The sequence below is a fragment of the Muntiacus reevesi genome, chromosome 2, assembly GCF_963930625.1.
Source record: "Muntiacus reevesi chromosome 2, mMunRee1.1, whole genome shotgun sequence".
NCBI lineage: Eukaryota > Metazoa > Chordata > Mammalia > Artiodactyla > Cervidae > Muntiacus > Muntiacus reevesi.
In genome coordinates this window covers 263,907,682-263,928,740 of record NC_089250.1, presented here as the reverse complement: position 1 = coordinate 263,928,740, position 21,059 = coordinate 263,907,682, and the positions used below count along the sequence as shown (strand labels likewise).

The following is a 21,059-nucleotide window of genomic DNA, read 5'->3' as shown; positions in this document are numbered from 1 at the left end:
CTTGGCGTGCTGGCCCTGTTGGCTGACCGCTTGGAGCTGCGGCTTCCCTTTCTGCTAGGAGTTCTGCCCCGGCTGCGGGTGCCTTGTGCTGGGGGCGTCTTACCCCACTGGCCTTGCTGGCCTTGCTGACCCTGGTGTCGGTGCTGGCCCGGGTGTCGGTGCTGGCTTTGCTGGCGTGCGTGCCTGGCTGTGGACTCGTGACTTGTGGCTGGGCTGGTTAGAAGGGGCTGTCTTGGTCTTCGCCCATTTGGGAGATTTGGAACTGCTTGGGCTTGTGACCGAGTTGGGGGCTGTGGATGGTTTGGTGGATGCCGAGGGGCTGTTGGGCGCTGCCGATTTGGGGGTCTTCAAGGAGGCGGGAGGCTTGGAGACGCTGCGGGCATCGGGGGTCCAGTGGGTGCCGGAGACGTGCTGGGCTTTGGGGCTCTCGTAGGTGGAGAAGGCATGGTGGCCGTGAAAGGGCTCGTGGGCCTGGAAGTCACGGTGGACACAAAAGGCCTGGTAGCCACAGGTTACTACCTGATTGCCTTGCTCAAGCCAACTTTGTGAAGTCATAGTGGGCAGTGAAGACCCTGGAGGGGTGGTGTGAAGTCAGAGGTGGGAGGAGAAAGAGGGGTGGGGCTGGGGCAGGCCCCAGCCCCCAGCCCAAAGCTGGAAGTGTGCTTCACAGCTCTCCAGCATATGCCTCCTCAGGCTGCCTTATGTTCAGGATAAGGAGAGGATGCAGAGAGGGATGAGACCCAGGTCCTGCCTTCCAGGAGTTTCCAGTCTCCACACCCAGATGGTCACTGCCCAGGCCAGGCGGTCAGGGTGTGTTGGGAGCAAAGGGAGCCCAGACGAGAGAGGCACTGACCACCTGGGCAGTCCGGGAGGCCCTCACGGAGGAGGTGACGTGAAGCTGGGGCCTTTAAAGAGGAGCAGGAGTTTGCTAGTCAAGAAGGAAAGGGTCGTCCCAGGTGGGAGGGGAGCAGAGGCAAAGGCCTAGAGGAGAGAGAGCAGGGCGGCCCTCGTTCATCCCACCCACGCGTCCTGTTGAGGACCCCAGATGAGTCAGCCCTGCCCCGAGGGCTTCCTAGCCTGATGGGGGAGACATTCTGGGGCCCAGATGGCTGCAGCCTTTAGGACAGTGACGGGGAGGTGGAGCCAGGGTGGAGGGAAGAGGGCAGAGACCCCCCACCTGAAGTCGTCAGGGTGGTGACTTCAAGGAGGACAGAGCCTGTGCTGGGTCCTGAAGGATGAGCAGGAGATCACCAGGCAGACAGAGTGGGAACAGCGTTCCAGGCCGAGGGACCAGCCCATGCCAAGGCTGACAGAGAGACAGCAGGACAGAGAGAGGCAGGAACAATTAAGAGACGGAGGGAGCCGCAGGGAGGGACAAACATTTATAACCTGGGCCTCCAAGCTGGGTGATGCTGGGGACCCAGCAGTGAGTCAGCCCAGGCCTGTCCGCTGATCAGTGGGGAAGAACTTTGGATGGGCACCTCCCTGAGGGTTCAGAACTGGGATAGCCAGAGGGCAGAAGTGACTGGCTGCCTGGGATCAGGAGATCTGGGGTGCCTTCATCAGAGAGGAAGGTCCTAAAGGCTAACAGGAGACATTCCCAGCACATGGGAAAGCCACAGAAAAGGCTGTCAAATTGAATGCCAGGCACAAGGAAAGTGTTCTAGATGCTAGGGGCACAGCCATGAATGAGACAAAGCCCCTGCTCTCGGGGACAGGCAGTAAACACATAGCAGGAGTTGCATGCAGTAAATTGAGGAGACCAATAAAGCCGAGTGAGGGGTGTAGGGAGTGCTCGGGAGGGACTGCCAGTCAGACTCACTGACCAGGTGTTCACTGAGATGACACCTGAGCAGAGATGTGACAGAAGGGAGGGATCAAGCCTTAGTTCATCTGCAGAAAGGGAGGCGAAGGCCCTGAGCTGGGGTCTGGCCTGGGTGTTGAGGGATGTGAGGAATGTGGCTGGCCCAGTTGTAACGGGGCCCCCGTACGCTGCTGGGGGAAACTAAGGTGGAGGGCCATGGATGCAGGGCTGAGCTGTCGCAGTCTTAGGAGATGTCCTCGGCAGGCTCAGGCCAACACTCCTAAAGCAGCCGGTATTTCCCACACTGCCACCGCTACCACAGTAGGGGCTCCCTCTGGGGCTGGGGTCCACACCCCCCATAACAGCTGTTGGTGTCGCCCTCCCCTGTATATCCACTTTACACTTCTTTATTTAAACGTAAATTTGTCCTAGGCATGTCCTTCATACCCATGAAATCACAGTAATACACCTATTTTTACAAATATTTTAACTCACTTTACTAGATGTCTTTTGTATACATAGATACATATATATATGTATGTGTATATCAAAGGCTTATATATATATATTTATTTATAAAGGGCTTCCTGGTGGCTCAACAATAAAGAATCTGCCTGCAGTGCAGGAGATGTGGGTTTGATCCCTGGGTAGGGAAGATCCCCTGGAAAAGGGATAGGCTGCCTACTCCAGTATTCTTGGGCTTCCCAGAGGCTCAGCGGTAAGGAATCTGCCTACAATGCAGATGTGATTCTATCCCTGGGTCAGGAAGATCCCCTGGAGAGGGCATGGCAATCTTCTCCAGTATTCTTGCCTAGAGAGCCCCATGGACAGAGGAGCCTGGCAGGCTACAATTCTTGGGGTCGCAAAGAGACAGACACAACTTAAGTGACTGAGCATGCACTCATGCGTATATATTAATATAAAACCATGTATTTCAAAGTATGTATATGTATGTGTTTTAATTTGCTGAAATATCTGCTCGAGTGTTTGCCTCCCTAACGTGAGCCATGCTAGGCCATCACCCACATTTAGCTCTCCCTTTTAGCTGTGTGACTGGAGGCCGGTGAGTCACCGCACCTCCATGCCTCGGTTTCCCCATTTGTCACTTAGGGATAATAATAGTAACTCCCTCAGGGTTGTTGTAAAGATTAGTTGAGTTAGTATTTATAAAAAATAAGGTTCTTGGGAATACCCTGGTAGTATAGTGGTTAAGACTCAGTGCTTCCATTGCAGGGGGCATAGGTTCGATCCCTGGTCGAGGAACTAAGATCTGCCATGCTGCATGGCATGGCCAAAAAAAACCCCAAAGTTCTTAAAATAGCAGTGGACACTATCACTGTTGTTTTTATTATTCCTACTTCTCCTACTTTGTTCTTTTTAACCCCCTAAGATGCAGTTCTTAAAAGATGTGCATTTGCTTGATGCACAGATTCCTAGCACCTCTGGTGTGCCGGACTGTTTTGTGCGATGAGGGTTCATTGGTGCGGAGAGCAGGGTTGGGCCCAATACTGCGGCGATTCTGCATGGGTCTCCTCGAGGGGACAGCCAGGAGCAGCCCGCTGTCCTGTGACGCACTGTCTCCTTCCCCACTGCCCCCGCAGGCCCTGAGCATTCCTCTGACTCGGAATACACTCTCTCAGAGCCAGACTCCGAGGAGGAAGACGAGGAGGAAGAGGAGGAGGAGGAGACCACTGATGATCCCGAATATGACCCCGGCTACAAGGTGAAGCAGCGCCTGGGTGGGGGCCGTGGGGGCCCGTCCCGGCGGGCCCCCCGTGCGGCTCAGACTCCCGGCCCCCCAGCCCAGCCCTGCCAGCTCTGTGGCCGCTCACCCCTCGGGGAGGCCCCGCCGGGCACCCCACCTTGCCGGCTCTGCTGCCCTTCGGTAGCCCCCCAAGAAGCACCAGCCCCTGAAAGCCGGGCCCTCGGGGAGGAAGAGGGGGGGGCGCCTCGGGCTGGGGAGGGCCGACCCACCGGGAGGGATGAGGAGGAGGAAGAGGAGGAGGAGGAGGGCACCTACCACTGCACAGAGTGTGAAGATTCCTTTGACAGCCTCGGCGAGCTGCACGGGCACTTCATGCTGCATGCCCGCGGGGAGGTGTAGGCGGAGCCCCACCCGGGGCGCCTGGTAGAGGGGTGGGGTGGGGCGGGTGGGGTGGGAGGAGGGAGGAGGGACACTGGGGTGGTCAAGAGGATGGGGTACCTCCAATCTGTGTCGTCTTAGCAGTAGACATGTGAAGGCCAGAATAAAAGCCAAATTCTGTGTGTCAGTCCAGTGTGCCTTTGGGGGGTGTGTGTGTGTGTATGCATGTATGTAAGCTCAAGTGTGTGAGGCATGCGCCTGGACATTTACTTCACCATCCCTAGGCTCCTTCTTGGGGAAACCTTAGGATCACTGTTACCACGATAATTAATGTTTACTAAGTGCATAGTTCAGTGTGGTTTCCACGTATTTTATCACAGACCCTATGATGTGCAGGCTCAGACACATGAGGATTTTGTTTCTCACATGATAGTCCAAGGGGGGGGGGTGTTTCAGGTTGGCAGGTAATCTCCATATGGCGATTTAGGGAGACCCGTGCCATCCTTTTGTCATTCACATGGTCATGGCTGGATGTCCCTGGCTGGGGCTCTGTGGGTGGAAGAGGAGAGGTACACATGCTTGCTTAGAAGCCCCAGCCTAGAAGGGGCACATACCGCTGCCACTTACTGTCTATGACTGAGAGACTGATCACATGACCACAGCTCGCTGCAAGGGAGTGTGGGAAAGGCAGTCTTGCCAAGTGCCCAGAAAGCAGAAAACGTTTGTGGAAGACAGCGAGCGTGCTCTGCCACTTCATCCAAGACCTTCACAAAGAGGACTTTAATTATAATCATAGCTCTGCTTCCTGAGCGCTTCCTGAGTGCCAAACGCCAGTCCAAGAGCTTTATGTATTCAGTGTATTGACTCAGAAAAGTTGTGCATCTAGGAACACACAAAAATAGAACCTTAATTATAATTACAGCTGCCGTTTTCCCAGCACTTAACAGAGTGCTGCATTTTATCTGCATGAGATCATCAGGCCCTTAGAATAACTCTGCAAGGTAGGGACTGTGAGCCATTAATTCATTTAACAAATATCTTTCCAATCCTTGGCTGTGTGCTAAGCATGGGGAACACACCAGTGAGTGAGATAAAATCCTTATGTTCGTGGAGCTTACCTGGGAGTGAGAAGGGCCCCTGGTGGGGACATGCAGTCAACAAGAAATTGACGAGGAAGGCATAGCACGCTTGATGGTGCTAAGCGCTGTGGAGGAAACCAGAGTAGAGACGAGAGCAGTTCTGGAAGAGGGTGCAGTTTTAAACAGTGGTGTCACCTCCCTGGGGTGAACAGAGATCAGATAAGGGGAGGGAGGGAGCCATCTAGGTGAGGGGCTGGGGCATCAAGGAGGCCAGAGTGACTGGCGGGATGAGGTCAGAGTTGGGAGTAGAGGGTCAGCTCGTGACAGCTGTGTGGAAACACCAGCTCTCGCTCTGAGACGGGAAATACGAATTCCCAGAAGCTTGGCACCGAAGCTTCTTTGAAAATAGAAGCTTAATTATAATAATAGCTACCATTTACTGTGTGCCAAGCTCTGTTCTAAGGCGCTTTACATGTGTTAACTCACAGAAGCTTGGCAACTAAGAACCCTCCAGAATAGAACCTGAATTACCATAATGGCTCATGGCGGACCAGACCCTGGGCTAAGCGCTTTATAGGGACGATCACATCGGATCCTTTATGTGGTAGGGACCGTTATTTATTCCCATTCATTCAGCACTGATTTACTGAGCATGTAGGTGATACAGGTGCTCTTTGGGGAGCGGAGAACAGAGTGGTAAACACAGTAAAAATTTCTGCCCTTGTGGTGGTTATAAAAGTGAAAACAGATACTTGAATATTTAAGCAAAATGTATAGAATGGGCATTTGCCTGATGGTTGAGTAGCTAAGACTCTGCACTCCCAACACAGGGGCCCAGGTTGAATCCCTGATCAGGGAACTAGATCCCACATGCTGCAACTGAAAGGACCCAAAAGCCACAGCTACGACTGCGTATGGCCACAGTAAGCAACAGCGAAAAAGTGTATAGAGTGTTAGGAGGCTGTAAGCGCTGTGGAGGAAAAGAGGAGTGGGAGGCTCTGGTGTGTGAAGCAGTTTCAAATGAGGTAGTCAGGGAAGGCTCCACTAAGAAGGTGACATCAGAGGGGACCTAGAGGAGGAGGAGCAGGCCATGTGGCTGTGGGAACCGCAGGTGCAAAGGCCCCGAGGTGGGATCCTGCTTGGGATGTTCATGGCAGTGCACCTGGGGCCAAGAGGCTGTTGCTGAGGAAGGCAGTGGGGAGACTGGTGGGAGCGTAGGGGCAGAGGGCCACGTCACATAGGGCATAATACTGACTTTGACTTTCTCTCCAAGTCTGTCTTCATAATCCTTAGAGCTATAGGTGCTGTGATCATGACATTTTACAGCTGAGGCACAGAGAGATTGAGTAATCTGCAAGAGGTCACACAGTTAGAAAGAAGCAGAGGCTAGATTTGAATCCAGACAACTGGGTGCAGGGCACACATTCTTAGCCACTAAGCCACACACCAGAAATGGCTGTCCACAGCCATCATCTGACTTGCAGGAGTGCATTTGGTCTCCAGAGTTATAGAGGTTTTTAAAATCATGTTGGTCAACAACATTGAAAAACTGGGCAGATCTGGAATAGAAATGGAAGTTTCCGGCATCCCTGTGAGATTGATGGCTGAACTCACAATCCCACGGGGTGATAGTTTGCTAGAGCTGAGTGGGGGTCACCTATTAACGAGGCATTCCATCCTGCATGCCTGTCCCCACCATCTGGCATCTGGACCCCTCATACCCTGCTTGCATCACCAATTTGTGGTCCCTGCTTGGCCCCGAAAGATAATTTTATGTTTTGATGTCTGTTACAGGATCATGACCAAAGCATCTTTCAAAACCCAATACTGTTCATTCTGGAAGCTCAGAATCTGATATTTATCCACTCTTTGAGACTTTCATAACCACTCTAGCTTAACATCAATGAGTCTCAGAATCATCAAAGCATTGGGTTGGCCAAAGAGTTCATATAGGTTTTTCCGTAAGATGTTACGAGGTCTTCCCTAGGGGCTCAGTGGTAAAGAATTTGCTTGCTGTGCAGGAGACAAGAGTTCAAACCCTGGGTCAGGAAGATCCTCTGGAGAAGGAAATGGCAACCCACTCCAGTATTCTTGCCTGGAGAATCTCATGGACCGAGGAGCCTGGTGGGCTACTGTCTATGGGGTCTGCAAAGAGTTGGACACAACTTAGTGACTAAACCACCACCACAGAAGCACCTCACAATCTCAGTAGCTGAGCCAAGATGTTATGGAAAAATCCTAATGACCTTTTTGACCAACTCAGTAGAAACTTGCAGCTCATTAAAACAACATAGATGGATTTTATTTCCTGGGGGCAGCATGCCTAAGCCCTATTCTGCCTTAAGACAGGGCTTTCTAAACACAGAAGTAGAGAATTACCCCTTCATCAGCAAAAGTTCCTGAGGATCATGAGAGACTGGGAATCAGGAGACCTGGTTTGCTGCCAGTGGAGTCCTTCAGTTCTTCAGAGCCTAGAGGAAATAGAGGCCAAGTGAGGAATCCCGGAGGATTCTGTACTGGGAGTTGGTCACACAAGTACTAGAAAGCTAAGAGCACAAATTTATTCTCAAAGTATGGTAACTGAGAAATTAGTGTCTGCAAGAAGCTCCCACCTCTAGGACTGCGATGCAGAAAGAGAAGTACAATGGCCAGAACCCAGTGGGAGCCACGTGTGTGGCTGGTACAGGGGTTGATGACCCCACAGCTCCTGCTTAAACCCAAAGTGGGGCACAGTGCTCTGGCCGAGTGTGTGAGGAGATACTGGAGCTTGAACTGCTGCTGGAGGGTCTCCAGCAGGACCCCTTCTTCCCTCTTTGACCTTCTTTCTGCCCTTAGGTCTTATGGGATGAAGTTAAGGAAGCCAGCTCTCCAGAGAGTCTGGGAAGTACAGCTGCCAAAAGCCCAGGCTGACAGAACAGTGTGGAAGGATGGGCTGAGGCTGAGAGCAAAGTAAGCCAGTGGGCAGTCAGGGAGTTCTTTTTTGAGCTGCAATGGTAAGCACTATCCTAGGTGCTGAGGATGAAGCCGAGAGGAAGACCCAACACTCACCCTCAGGAGCTCGGATTCCAGAGGAAGGACACAGGTGATGATATAAACACAGGGATGACAGTTCCAAGTGGTGAAGTGTGCTGGGAAGAAACTGAATCAGGGTACGGGTTGGAGGTGCTGTTGCAGCCAAGGAGGACCTCTGAGGTGGCAGGCATTGCGACCTGAGTAACAAGGAGGCAGCCTGGCCAAGTTCTGGGTAAGACGGAGCAGAGAGTGCAGAGGCTCCGAGGCAGACGTCAGCCTGGCCAGTGTGGCTGGAGTGTAGGGAAGACGACAGCTCCATCCCTGGAGCTGAGACTGCTTTGGGAGCTGGGGCCTTGGCACTGTTAGGTTCTGTGGTCCTGGTTAAGGTCTTTCAATGTTACTTACAGGATGCCATTGGAGGGTAGGTCTTTTTTTTTTTTCCCCCAAACTACTACTCTTAGACCTGGACATGCAGGCACTTTGCCCAGGTCTGCGCCTCAGAAAGTCTTCCTTTTTTTTTTAAATTTTTAAAATATTTATTTATTCAGCTGTGCTGGGTCTTAGCTGCAGCCATGTGGGATCTAGTTCCACTGTCAGGGATCAAACTCAGGCTCCCTGCATTGGGAAGCAGTCTTAGCCACTGGACCACCAGGGAAGTCCCCCGTTGGAGAGTTCTGAATGAGTGATGTAAGCTGATTTCCATATACACAATGGATGGTTTGTAGTAAAGAGACTAGGAGGTGGGGGTTGGGGGGAGTAGTAATAATAGGAGAACCTGCCTCCTTTTGTCTTCTTGCTCTGCCACCATGGGGTCCCCTCTCCTGGTCCAAGATGGCTAGAGACCACGTCCACATTCCAGGTGGGAAGGTGGAGGGAGAGGTAGGTTCCTTTCTGAAGCCTGAACACTCTACCCAGGAATTTAGTCAGAACTGCATCATATAGCCACATCTAGCTGCAAGGAAATGTGGGAGATGCTGTCTTTGTAGCCAGCATGTGCCTAGCTAAAAACTGGGAGATGGTTCAGTCTCTGTGGGCTTTCAAAATATCCCTCAGTTCAAACAGAGTCCATAACTATTGTGTGTAAAGCATTGACCATTGTCTCTGGGGCAGAGCAGGTAATGTGAGGGAACTCAGCCCAGAATGGGACCTTTTAAGAGCTGAAAATAGGATCTTAATGGAATTATCTCCCAGTGCTGGCCAAATACAACAGGAAACAGAAGGTATCTCTGTTTGACTCCAAACCAGTTCCTCTACAGGGCCAGCTCTACCCTGAGTACCCCACCCCCCTGTGCCCTTCTGTTCTCTGGGAATTCCTGCTCAAAAGCCAGAGGTCTGTGCTTAGACAGTTTAATGTGGACCTTTTGTTTTTTAATCTTTCGGCTGCATTGTGAGGCATATGGGATCTTGGTTCCCCAATCAGGGATTGAAAACCCATGTCCCCTGCATTGAAAGCACGGAGTCTTAACCACTGGGCCACCAGGGAAGTCCCACGGACCTTTTGTTTTTAGATACTATTTCTGTTAGTTTATTCATGCCATCTCACCTGCACATATAGAAAAATAATCCAAGACCAGAATGGTACATAAAATTATTTAAATAAGCAGTAAGTCATCTGGGGAGGAGAGGGGCAGAGCTGTCCAATGCCATGGCCCTCCTTGAGTGGGAAAGACTGGCAGGGGGGTGGGAAGAGACAGTAGCTCAGATTGCAACCCCCACATGACTCAGTACAGTCTCTGACTTTGCTGTCCCATCCCCAAAGGCCCAAGTCAATCCAAGTGTGGGACCTGTGTTGTGGTGGCGTTACAGGTGGGCAACGCCTCACTTTCCCTGCCCCCAGTCAGGCCCAAATCCAGTCACTCGGCACCTACAGCCCCACAGCATCCATCTGGGATGAATTAAAGGTGGTTATACAATCTGCAGCTAGTTGCAATTTCAGACTATTTAATTGGGGATGAGGGAGATACAAATAACAGTTTTCCCTCTTGTTAATTTCTTTTTAAACAATAGATCTCATTATTGTCTGATTTGACTTTCCCTGAAGTCTTTTATGTCCTCCAAAGACTGAAGCTCCAAATGAGCATCTTCTGGGTCCTGTTTATCAGGAGTCCTTTGCCTTTCCAGGAAGGAAAGTCCAAGGCTCCCATCCCATATCAGACGTCCGTCCCACCAGCCAAAGAGCTCCCATGGCCCTGGGGTGGGCATAAGCCACTCTCAGAGCTCCCCCCGCGCATGCTGGATGTAGTGTTGGTGCAGCCCTGCTTCCTGGGCAAAGTCCTGACCACACTCGGTGCAGGCAAAAGGGCCAGGAAGGGTGCAGGCCTCGTGTGTCTGGCGATGCCGCCTCAGAGAAGCAGCCTGCCCAAAGGTCTTGCCACAGTCGGGACAGGGAAAGGTGGGTGGTGTGGTGGTGGGTGCTGCCGGCTGGGAGAGCCTGGCCACTGGACCGTGGCTGCGCTGGTGGGTGATCAGGGCCTTGGAGGAGGGGAAGGATCGGGCGCAGGTGAAGCAGATGAAGAGGACCCCCTGCAGTTTCTGGGCCACGAAGTCCGCTGGGTGCTCCCGCTTCATGTGGCGCTCCTGGAACTTGGAATCGGCGAAGGTGATGAGGCAGCGTGTGCACTGCAGGGCCCCCAGGTGGCCTGAGGATGTGGGGGAGAGGTTGGGGGAGGCCAGCAGGTGTGGCGAGGGCCTCTCCCAGCCCCAGAATCATGCCAACAACCAGCATGCAGGGCTTGACTTGCTCTGTGCCAGGTGTTATGCCAGGCCTGGACAGCAGACTTACTGGACCTATTTTGTGAATGAACAAACTGGGGCTGAAAAAGGTTAGGCAACTTGCTGACTGTCATGAGGCTAGGAAGTGAAATGGTGGATTCAGGACTGGAACCCAGGCAGTCTGCCCTTCTGACAGAACTGTATGATTAGGGCACAGCCTCTGGAGCCAGAATGCCTGGAACTGACTCCCCTGGCAAGTAAAAACTGTTTTCATCTGGAAAATGGGGGTAATCACTATATTAGTATCCACCTCATAGGGTTGTTGGAAGGAATAAATGAATGAACTTATAAACAGTCTTTAGAATGGTGCTACACAATGGTTTGCAATAATTATTGTTGAGAAAGAAGAAACCCCACAGCCAGGGGCTGGCCTGGCACTCACAGCTATGCCTTGGCGTTCTCCTGGTGAGCATAAACAATTCCAAAGTACACTGTCAAACAAGGCCGTGCTGTGACTGGGGCGAATCAAGACCACGCCATGGTGCCATTCTGAACACAGACAAAACGTGAAATGGCCACAAGAGATGGCCAGACAGCCCCCTGTCCTGGCTTACATGAGTGCCTGCTGCTGCTTGGCCATTCAGAGCTGGAGCGTTCCCTTGTGCCTCCCTCCTCCTAGGTCAGATTTATTAAGTGAGCCCGCCATCTAAGAGCCCTGCTTCCTGGCAACCTCTATCCAGGGCAAAACCCCTTTCTTGAACCCTTCCCCAATGCACCTACCACAAGCCCAGATCCTATAATAAGCCCCACAGTGTGTGTACTTCCTCAGCACAACGAACAATATGCCTGATTTGTTCAACTCCATGTGTGTTCCTGGAGGGCTCCAGCTAGACAGCCCTGACAGTGTGGTTTTCACTGTTAAATACTTAACCTGTCTTTGCATCAGTTCCCTCACCTCCTACGAAAGTGATAATTATCAATTTCATAGAGTCTGTTAAGAGGATGGACTGAGACAACTGTTAAAATCTTAGAATGCACCTAACTCATAATAAGCATTCAGTAGAAGCTATTGCTGTTCTATGTCAAATTGGCCATCTTTATTAATATTAAGCTTTCCCCTTTTCTGCCGCTAACCCTCATACCAGCCAGCCCTGTGAGGTGGGGAGTGAACACCCCTTTTGACAGACAGGGGCACTGAGGTCCAAGGCACACTGAAAGTCTGGGGCAGGGTTGGGACTGGGGCTCACTGCTCTTCCTAGTCATTTCTCCCACTCTCCCACTCCAAGCCTCTCTGGATGCCACTCTTGGCCTCTGAGGTGTATCCCTTTCATATTTATGCGGACAGAGCAGGGTGCTCTGCTCCTTGTTACCTCTGAGGGTAACAAGCACTGGGGTCCTGAGAGGGCAGCTCAGGGACCATTAACAACTCCTTCCTAATGGGCAAGTCCCCACAACGCTTTGAACACTGAGATGCTATAGAAATCCTTTTAGCATCACAGCACCTGCAACCCACCCTCCTCTGGTCAGCAGTACTCACAGATGTCACCTCCCGGACTTCGGGAACTTCTCTCCTTGGACGAATCCTGCTGCTCCATGGTCTGTTTGGAGTGCCGGTCCTCCATGGTGACTGGGACCCCTCTGGTCGAGAGAGGAGCACGCATGGCAGAATAGTAAATCAAGTGAAGTCGCTTATCTATAGCCAAATTTAGAGGGCCCGCTAATCCTGTGACCTTTGACAGGCTTACTTTGCCAGTCTTTGACTTCCATGCGATAACATCTCTTTGAAATATAACCCGACAGCTCTCGCTAGAGAAGAAATCAATCTGCTAAAAGATTCAATTCCCCAGCTTTGTGACTTCTCTTAGCGCCTTCTCACTTGTGTGAGACCTCTGACCTATGCCTACTACATCAAACTAACTCCCTGAACATAGAGCTAGGGACTCCTGATCTTTGGACACCAGCTTCATCCCCTTCTCTCCCACCTGTCTTGAGGCAGGTAGCGGTACCCACGCTTTAGCCCGCCTCCTCCCGGGAGACTTCTCTGACATCCCGAAACTCATTCCATCCTGAGACCCTGCTTCCCACGCGTGCTTTCAGCCGTTGTGACCCGCTGCCCCCAAGCACTGCCCTCGGCTCCCTCCCGAGGCCAGGAGCCCAGGTCTCTGCTTTTCTCCAAGACAGCAGAGGGGCTGCCTTTCGTTGCGCCTGTCAGTTGCTCGTCACAGCGCCGTCACCCGAAGGGAAACGGGGTAGGGCCCACCGAGTCTCAAAGTCCCAATGTTTTCCACGGCCTTTCGCCTGATGAGCCTTTCGAAGCCCGGATCTTGGATTGCCATCCGACTACAACGATGCAGTCCCACCAATTCGGTCCTCAAAATAACGCGAGGGGTCCTTCCCCGCACTAGGGTGCGTAATGATGACGTTGCAAGCAACTCTCCGCTTACAGAGCTGTGCTTACTGCGCAAGCGTGTTAGGCGCTCCTGGCGCGCACGCGCTTTGGCTTCCTCATTGTTCTACGCCCTGCGACAGCTGAGAGCGAGCGAGCGCCCATCGGTCGTTCTGCGCAGGCGCCGCACAGGGCCGTCTCCCCGAGGTCACGCTCTCAATACACACCCCCTCCTAAAGGGAATGACGTCAGGTTAGAACCTCTGGAAAGCGTCTGGACGTCCCCGAATCCCGGCGCTGTAGCTTCTTGGGCCTCAGTCCCCGGACCCCAGAGCGGGGGCTTCTCAGCGGCAGATCAGCTGCTACCGACTGCGCCGTCCCTTGTGCCGGCTGTTTGCTCGGTTGGTGATTTGGAAGGGAGGAGTGAGGGGTTAAAAACATCTGTATCTCAGAGGGGGTTGGGAGCTGGAGGCCAATTTTTGAGTTTTTGAAGCGGAAAAGGAAAGCCATCCAGAAGGAGGGCGGACGGCACTCCCGGGTCCCTGGGGAATAGAGGCTGGGCGCCAGATTTCTGGCTGCCTGGGAGTGGTACCCGAGAACCAGAGAAAGGGACAGAATAATCGGCTGAAATGTGAGACCGGAGTAGGAAAGCTAAGAAAGAATAAGATTGGGTGCTCCGTGACCCAGGTCTTCCTCTCTCCTTGCTTCCCAGCTATGCCTCCGCCGCGAGGTGACGTGACCGTCTTATTCCTGGGACCCCCGGGCTCCGGAAAATCTGCGCTGATCGCAGCGTTGTGCGATAAAGATGTGGAGACGGTCGAGATCCCCGACGGCCGGCCGGATTCCGGGCTCCCCAGCCTGCGAGCTGCAGGCCCAGGCCTTTTCCTGGGCGAGCTGAGCTGCCCACCCGCAGAGCCGGGACCCTGGGCGGCGGAGGCCAACGTGCTGGTACTGGTGCTGCCAAGCCCCGAGGGCAATGAGCAGCCCTTGGCCCCGGCGCTGGGGGAGGCAGCACGGGCCGCCCTGGCCCGAGGGACTCCGCTGCTGGCTGTGCGGAACCTCCAACCTGAGGAGTCACAGAATGAAGCCCAGGCCCGGGATCAGACTGCGGCCCTGCTGGACAGCGCCGGGTTGGGCGTCGCGGCTCTCTTCGTGCCGCGGACCGACTGCTTCAGCACCGACGGCTGCGAGGAGCTGGAGCGCCTGCGAGCGGCGCTGCGGAGCCAGGCCGAGGCGCTGCAGAGGTAAGCGCGGAGGTTCTGGGTGGTGGAAGAGGCCTGGAGCTTTATTTACTCTATACCTCCACCCTAAGGTGCTCTTTGAAGTAGCCCGCAGCGAGTTTGGGACCAACCTTAAAGAGATACTTGCTGAAAGCCCTGCTTCAGATCCTGCCCTTCAGTGCAGGTTGTGAGGTCCGCGAGGCTCCACCTCAAGCTAGCGCTCTGTGCTTTTTTTGTCATCTAGGCCCCATCCAAGGGTTAGCTGGAAGTCCCAACCTGTCATCTAGCCTGCTCCTGCTAGCACTCTGAAGTCAAAAGTCCCGCTCTCCCGCCAGAATTATAGGAGGGGCCCAGACCTAAAGCCCAAACGCTGCCCCCAAGCCAAGGTGTGAAGGAGGGCTTGCTGTCTGCATCCAAACTGGTGATCCCCATAAAATTTGTACCCGAAGACTCCACTCTCCAGTCTTCACTTTCCCCCTCACCATCTGCTTGGTTCTCAAGGGATCTCAGTCTCCAGAGAACCACACCCTCAGTGAGCTTTGTCCTTTAGGGGGCCCTCCCTCATTTCATTTCTCTAATCCCCTCCCTCTTCTTTCTGTGCCCACCTGCTGGCTATCTCCCGTCTTTTCTCCCCCCACCCTAAGCGGCCTGGCCTCCTTTAGTAGAGGTTGAAAGAGGCTCAGGGAGGGGCAGCTGCTCCTAGCCCACCACCCATCTTTTTTCCTTAGCCCCACGCCCTTGCTAAGAACTATTAGATGAGGCTTCTCCCCTCATTGGACTTTACACCCCTGCCAATGCCTCTGCTCAAAAAAGAGCTCCCTTGGTGACCTTGCCCTTCTAGAGCATTTTCATTTAATCCCTCAATTCCTTCCAGATTCTTTTGCCCCAAGGCTCACTCTCTGTGAGTTTTGCCCCACCCAGCATGGCATTTTCTTAATCCTGCAGGTCCCTTGGAAAGCCCAGCTCCCAAAGAGTGTAACCTGGGGCGGGGGCGGTGTGGAGATTTAGCCGGTTCCCCATTTTCAGCTCTGTTGGAAGCCAGATTTCAATTCAGCCGTCGTCCCTCCCTTGCTTTAGGCCCCTACCTTTCCTTCCTGGGCTTCCCTGGTGTCTCGGAAGGTAAAGCGTCTGCTTGCAATGAGGGAGACCTGGGTTCGATCCCTGGGTCAGAAGATCCCCTGGAGAAGGAAATGGCAGCCCACTCCAGTACTCTTGCCTGGAAAATTCCATGGACCGAGGAGCCTGGTAGGCTATAGTCCACCGGATCACAAAGAGTCGGACACGACTCAGCAACTTCAACTTTTCCTGCCTAGTCTAGGTGCTGTTGATGTGGCCCCTCCTTTTCTTGCTTCAAACTCCACCTTATCATTTTAGCCTGGTCCGACCCCCTAGACTAGCTAGCTCTCCAGACTCTAGACCCTCTTCTGCCCTTGACCCTATCCCTCCCTGTCCCCGCAGGCTCCTTCCACCAGCTCAGGATGGCTTCGAGGTGTTGGGCGCTGCAGAGTTGGAGGCTGTGCGGGAGGCCTTTGAGACAGGGGGCCTGGAGGCGGCCCTGTCGTGGGTTCGGGCAGGCCTGGAGCGACTGGGCAGCGCGCGCCTGGACCTGGCCGTGGCCGGTAGGGCTGACGTGGGCCTTGTGTTGGACGTGCTTCTCGGGTTAGATCCTGAAGATCCGGGTGCAGTGCCTGCTGCGGTGCCTGCAGGGCCCACGCCCTACCCGGCCCCAGAGCGCCCCAACGTGGTGCTCTGGAGCGTGCCTCTGGGCTCCGCGGACACCACCGTCGCCCCGTACCCGGCCACCCACTACGACGCTCTCATCCTCGTCACCCCTGGGGCCCCCGCTGAGAAGGACTGGGCCCAGGTCCGGCCTTTGGTGCTACCGGATACACCGCTGGTCTGCGTGCGAACAGACGGCGAGGGCGAGGACCCGGAGCCTCTGGCAGAAGAGGAAAAGGCAGAGAAGTCTGGCGGCGAGAGCTTAGAGAACGCAGGTGGAGAGGGGTTTGAGAATGCCTGCAGTGATGGAAAGGAGAAACGCGGCCCCGGATTGCAAAAGGGAGGCAGTGGGGAAGGTTCAGAGGAAGCAGGCACGGAGAGTTTGCAGCCGGTGGGCGTCGGCGCGAAGAAATCCGGCGGCGGGGACTCGGAGCGCGCGGCCGCCCTGAGCCCCGAGGACGAGACGTGGGAGGTGCTGGAGGAGGCGCCGCCGCCCGTGTTCCCGCTGCGGCCGGGCGGGCTCCCGGGGCTGTGCGAGTGGCTGCGGCGCGCGCTCCCCGCGGCCCAGGCGGGGGCGCTGCTGCTAGCGCTGCCGCCTGCGTCTCCCCGCGCGGCCCGGACCAAGGCTGCGGCGCTGCGGGCCGGGGCGTGGCGGCCGGCCCTGCTGGCTAGCCTGGTTGCGGCGGCGGCCCCAGTCCCAGGGCTGGGCTGGGCGTGCGACGTGGCGCTTCTGCGAGGTCAGCTAGCGGAGTGGCGGCGGGCGCTGGGGCTCGAACCCGCGGCGCTGGCCCGACGCGAGCGCGCGCTGGGCCTGGCGCCCGGGGAGCTGGCCCAGCGGACGCGCTTCCCAGGCCCGGTGACGCGAGCCGAAGTGGAGGCGAGGCTGGGCTCGTGGGCGGGCGAGGGCACCGCCGGGGGCGCGGCGCTGGGCGCGCTCTCCTTCCTGTGGCCGGCGGGCGGCGCGGCGGCCACCGGGGGCTTGGGCTACCGCGCGGCGCACGGCGTCCTGCTGCAGGCGCTGGACGAGATGCGCGCGGACGCCGAGGCAGTGCTGGCGCCGCAGGTGGCCGCGCAGTGAGAGCTGGGGTGAGGGCCAGGGCTTCCGGGTATGCCCAGGGTCCCACCTGCCTGGCTCTGCCAGGCGGAGGACTCAAGACCCGGTGAGAGGGAGAGGGCGCGGGGTCCAGACTCTAGCATGGGATGTCTGGGCCTGAGAGATCACGGGGCGATGGGTTGGCCAGTCAGAATCCTGAGTGCTTGAAGGGAATGAGGGCTCTGACTAGGGGTTGGAGTGGGTGACCTAGTCACCAGGATTCCTGGGTCCTGAAGGGAAATAGAGTTCTGGGTTCGGGACTCCTGATTTCTCTGGGGACCATCAGACTACAGAACTCCTCAAGGGAGTTGATGGTTTGGACTCCTGGAAGGGGGCTATCTTGGTCTCTCAAGAGTAGAAACTAGATCTAATAGGTGTTTAGTCCCACTGTGGAGGAGGTGGACGCCCTGATTGCTGATGAAGGCGGTCTCCTTCACACTGGGGATTCTGACATGGAGGAGGGGGGTCTGTGTCCCCCAGGGAGCTGGAATCCTTGGGCTTCTGAGCTACAAAGGGTATAAGATGTAGGTTTCCGGGGGTGGGGGAAGGACGGTTCTCTGGACTCTCAGAACGCCTGGCCCCCCAGAGGGCTGTGGTCTTTGCTTTCTAATTCATGGGTGGTGGAAGGTCTCCATGTAGAGGAGGGAATCGGGTGCTGTGTGAGAGAGCTGGAGACCCTGTGGTCCCTCTTGGGAAGTAGAGGGGTGTAATATTTGCCCCTCCAGAAGCCTGGGGGTGCAGATTTCTATCCCAGCTGTTGTGGGGGAGGATGGCACCACAAAACGTGAGAGGAAGCAAGAGTGTTCTGGGCATGGTCGGGCTGGGGAATAGCCAGAGACCAGGAATGAGGTTTTCTGACCGTGGAAGGGAACTCCCCATAGTCCCTAGTGGATTTGAATCCTGGTGGCTGCCCTCCTCTGAGTTTGACTGGAAGGGGGTATGACCCCATTTTCTAGGTGCTGGGCAATTATGGGGCTCTGTGGGGACTCTGTCCCTTTCTGCCTTAGGGGTTTCTATCTTTCTTGGGTCTTGGTTTCTCCTGTCATTAAACCTGAACCGTTTCTGGGCTTGCTATTTTGTACTACTGGACTAATCCAAACGCTTCTGTGTTGGCTCCCTCAGGTGTCCCCAAGAGAGACACAGAGAAGGCCACAGTGAGCCAGGGGCCCACAGGACAGCCGGACAGGTGTTCCAGACCATGGGAATGTGCCGCAGGGAGGCAAAGGCAGAAACCACAGTGCCTGGGATGTTCTAGGCTGCCAGCTACCAGTAGAAGAGAAGTGACAGGTCACAGAACTCTTTAATGCCAAAAAGAGAGAATGGCAGGGGGAGGGAGGGTGCGCAGCTGAGAGGCCATCCAGCAGAATCTCTGTTACGTTAGATGGGGAAAGCAATACACAGAGGGGGCAGGCTCTAGGCCCAACAGCACACAGCAAGTTTCCTCCCTGCCTGTTTTCACTTCCTGCCCCCTCTCGTCCTCATCTTCCTTCTGATGCTTGAGTGGGCCACCTGGGGCCATGCCTCAGGACCTTTATAGTTTCCGTTATTTCTGCCCAGAATGCTCTGCTCCCAGATCTACTTGCCAATCAGATCTCAGCACAAATGTCCCCTCAAGAGGGACCTTTCCTGACCATTGTAACCAAAGTAGCTCACGTCCCACCCTTATTATTCATCTCCACTGAGGTTTTTTTTTTTTTTTTTCTTTTCCTTCCAGCAGTTATGATTTTAGAAAATTATTTATTTACCTGTGTATTGGCTGTTATCCCCATGCGGCACTCTTAGCCCCTCGAATAATGCTTGGCATACAGAAGGTGCTTAGTAAATATTTAATTCATTAATCAGTGGCAGAACTAGGGCTGGAATTTAGGTCATCGGCCTCTTGCTCCGAGACAGGGAAAAGGTGGGAGATGGAGGAGAAACAAGCATCTCCTAGGAGAGGAGGCACCCGTCGGAGGTCAGGGGAAGCCAGCACGGCTTTGCCACGTCACTCTGGGTGACTTGAGCCAGTGCCTTGTGTTCCTACCTGTGAAACGAAAGGGCCTGAGAACAAGCATTAACACTTTTGAGACCCTATTTCCTTTGACAGCTGAAGACAAGGGTAACCAATCTGAGGGGCAGGTAGCTAAGGGGTGGTATCCCCAGGTCTAACTAGAATGCCCACCACTGGCACCATTTGTCCCATCAAAGTTGAGATAGCCCAGATAGGGGAAAGCACTTTGCACTATACTGAATGCCTCCAGGCATGTCTCATGTCAATATATCCAAAATAGTATTTCAACATGTAATCAATATAGGAAAGTGCTTTTTTATGCTACGTCTTTGAAATCTGGTGTATATTTCTGTAGCACATCTCAATTCGGATAATGAATTTTCATCACAAATACTCGACCTCCAGATTTCGTGAAACTCACATTTGGAGAAGTCTCTTCCTATACCCACGCTGTCCCAATGATGTTGAATAGTTTTCCAATAATGGAGATGACAAGCATTTTCTAAATTAATCAGAAGCAAGTTTCAGGTAAACTTTTCCCCAGTTGCACCAGCCAAACATGGTGAGTAGACACAGCATTGAAAACAAAACAACAACCTTAGAATCACCAGGGATTCTGTCTGCATTGCCCTAGGGCCAGACAGCCCTTTGACTGGCCTTTTGCAAGTGAGTCAACAAGTGGAATCTACCCGCAGGCTTGTCCTGAGTATTCCATGTAGACACGTTTGTACCAGGTTCTCTCTTGTGCACAGTAATAGACTTGCAGCCCCTCTTGGGAGCCCTCAAACATTAGTCTCATCCCTGTGCCTTTGCTCAGGGTGCCCTCCTCTCTGACACCATCTCTGACTTGGCCCTGTCTGACATCTCTACACTATGCTTCTCTGCCCTCCTGCCAAGGGGACTGCAGGACTGCTGCCTGAGATCAACTCTGAGAAAGCAAGACCTGGTTTTGTTTTCTTGTGTTAACTGTCCCTCGTGGAGTGTGCTGATTGTGTTTAAGTAGTTGTATTTCAGCACCCTTGAGTGTCACGACTCTCTTTTGGAGTGGTTGCCTTTTAAATCATGACTTTTAAAGGGATTGAACTTTAGGCTCTGGAAGCAGTAAGCTGCTAGCGAGGCATCTGTCTCTGGGAGCATCCAAACAGAAAAGACTGAAGACTCACTTGTGAAGGGACAACTGGCTGCCTTCAGGGCGAGTCTACATGGTACCTGCAGGCTGGAAGGCCCTTGAAGGCAGAAATTCTAGGAAACCTATGGTGAATCTTGGTGTTGCCATCGCCAGAAGCAGAGGAGGAACAGAGCCTCATCAACTTAGATGAATTTCCTACTTGTTTGGATAATGATAGGCTTGTGTGCATTGAGATGAGGAACCATGAAGCCGGGAGACTCAAGGGTGGGTTGACTTGTGGTGCTTTTTGGAAGAGTGAATAAAAAAGTAGAAATTCCATTGTGTGTGTGTTTGTTGCGGGTTTAAAAGGAGAGGGAAGATGCTTGGGATTCTGACTATCAACTGGAAACCTAGACTTCTCTGTCTGATGGAGGAGGGGTCCAAGGGTGAGGCCTCCTGGGTTCCTGGAGAGAAGGGATGGTGGGGGTGTGTGCAGGATAGAATTCCCTGGGCTGCCGTCCAGTGACTTTAATAAGAGTATTGCCACCCTGAAGGAGGTTGGGTGGACTAGTAATTGTTTAACCTTGGGGGCTGTGATAGTAAACTTCTTAGCTCTAGAACTAGCATGGCCCATTAATACCCCTAGTCTGTTCAGCATTCCTGCAGCCATGGCCTTGGTAGGCCTTTCTCATCCTGACTTTAAACCTGGTCTTTGGATCTGCTTGACTACTGGACCAACAGGAAATGGGATGCAAGCAGAAGCTTGACAAGTGCTCATGGACTGGGGTGATCTCTCGCTTCCCTGGGGACCCCTGCCACCATGACCACATGCGGAAGTCCAGGCTAACTGCAGG

The 21,059-nt window shown here is 53.9% G+C and overlaps 3 protein-coding genes across 9 annotated transcripts in view; 2 read left to right on the top strand and 1 right to left on the bottom strand.

Annotated features, from left to right (window-relative positions):
• ZNF428 (zinc finger protein 428) overlaps positions 1–3,937 on the top strand; it is a 7,561-nt gene extending 3,624 nt beyond the window's left edge. For both annotated transcript variants that reach the window (XM_065926247.1, XM_065926248.1), the window contains exon 3: positions 3,406–3,937. In XM_065926247.1, the coding sequence (XP_065782319.1) occupies positions 3,406–3,908 (503 nt within the window). In that variant the 3' untranslated portion in view covers positions 3,909–3,937. The remainder of the gene's footprint in view (positions 1–3,405) is intronic.
• Positions 3,938–7,076: 3,139 nt separating this feature from the next.
• ZNF576 (zinc finger protein 576) lies at positions 7,077–13,143 on the bottom strand. Of its 5 annotated transcripts, none has more exons than XR_010661726.1 (3): positions 12,228–13,143; positions 8,015–8,105; positions 7,077–7,437 (listed from the first exon to the last, which is right to left on the bottom strand). XR_010661726.1 is itself a non-coding variant. In XM_065926242.1 (3 exons), the coding sequence occupies exons 1-3, from the start codon at positions 12,465–12,467 to the stop codon at positions 10,190–10,192; spliced, it is 561 nt and encodes a 186-aa protein (XP_065782314.1). In that variant the 5' UTR covers positions 12,468–13,139; the 3' UTR covers positions 9,903–10,189. The 5 variants fall into 5 exon arrangements, 4 of the variants coding, with proteins under 4 accessions (XP_065782314.1, XP_065782315.1, XP_065782316.1 ...); XM_065926242.1 differs by lacking the exons at positions 7,077–7,437; positions 8,015–8,105 and adding an exon at positions 9,903–10,617 and having other exon boundaries at positions 12,228–12,328; positions 12,436–13,139; XM_065926243.1 differs by lacking the exons at positions 7,077–7,437; positions 8,015–8,105 and adding an exon at positions 9,903–10,617 and having other exon boundaries at positions 12,228–12,328; positions 12,673–13,139.
• A 91-nt stretch (positions 13,144–13,234) lies between these two features.
• Positions 13,235–20,542, top strand: IRGQ (immunity related GTPase Q). 2 transcript variants are annotated; one of them, XM_065926250.1, is made up of 3 exons: positions 13,235–13,328; positions 13,788–14,319; positions 15,754–20,542. In XM_065926250.1, exons 1-3 carry the CDS (start codon positions 13,319–13,321, stop codon positions 17,090–17,092), a joined length of 1,881 nt encoding a protein of 626 aa, XP_065782322.1. In that variant the 5' UTR covers positions 13,235–13,318; the 3' UTR covers positions 17,093–20,542. The 2 variants fall into 2 exon arrangements, with proteins under 2 accessions (XP_065782322.1, XP_065782323.1); XM_065926251.1 differs by having other exon boundaries at positions 13,246–13,476.
• Positions 20,543–21,059: the final 517 nt, after the last annotated feature.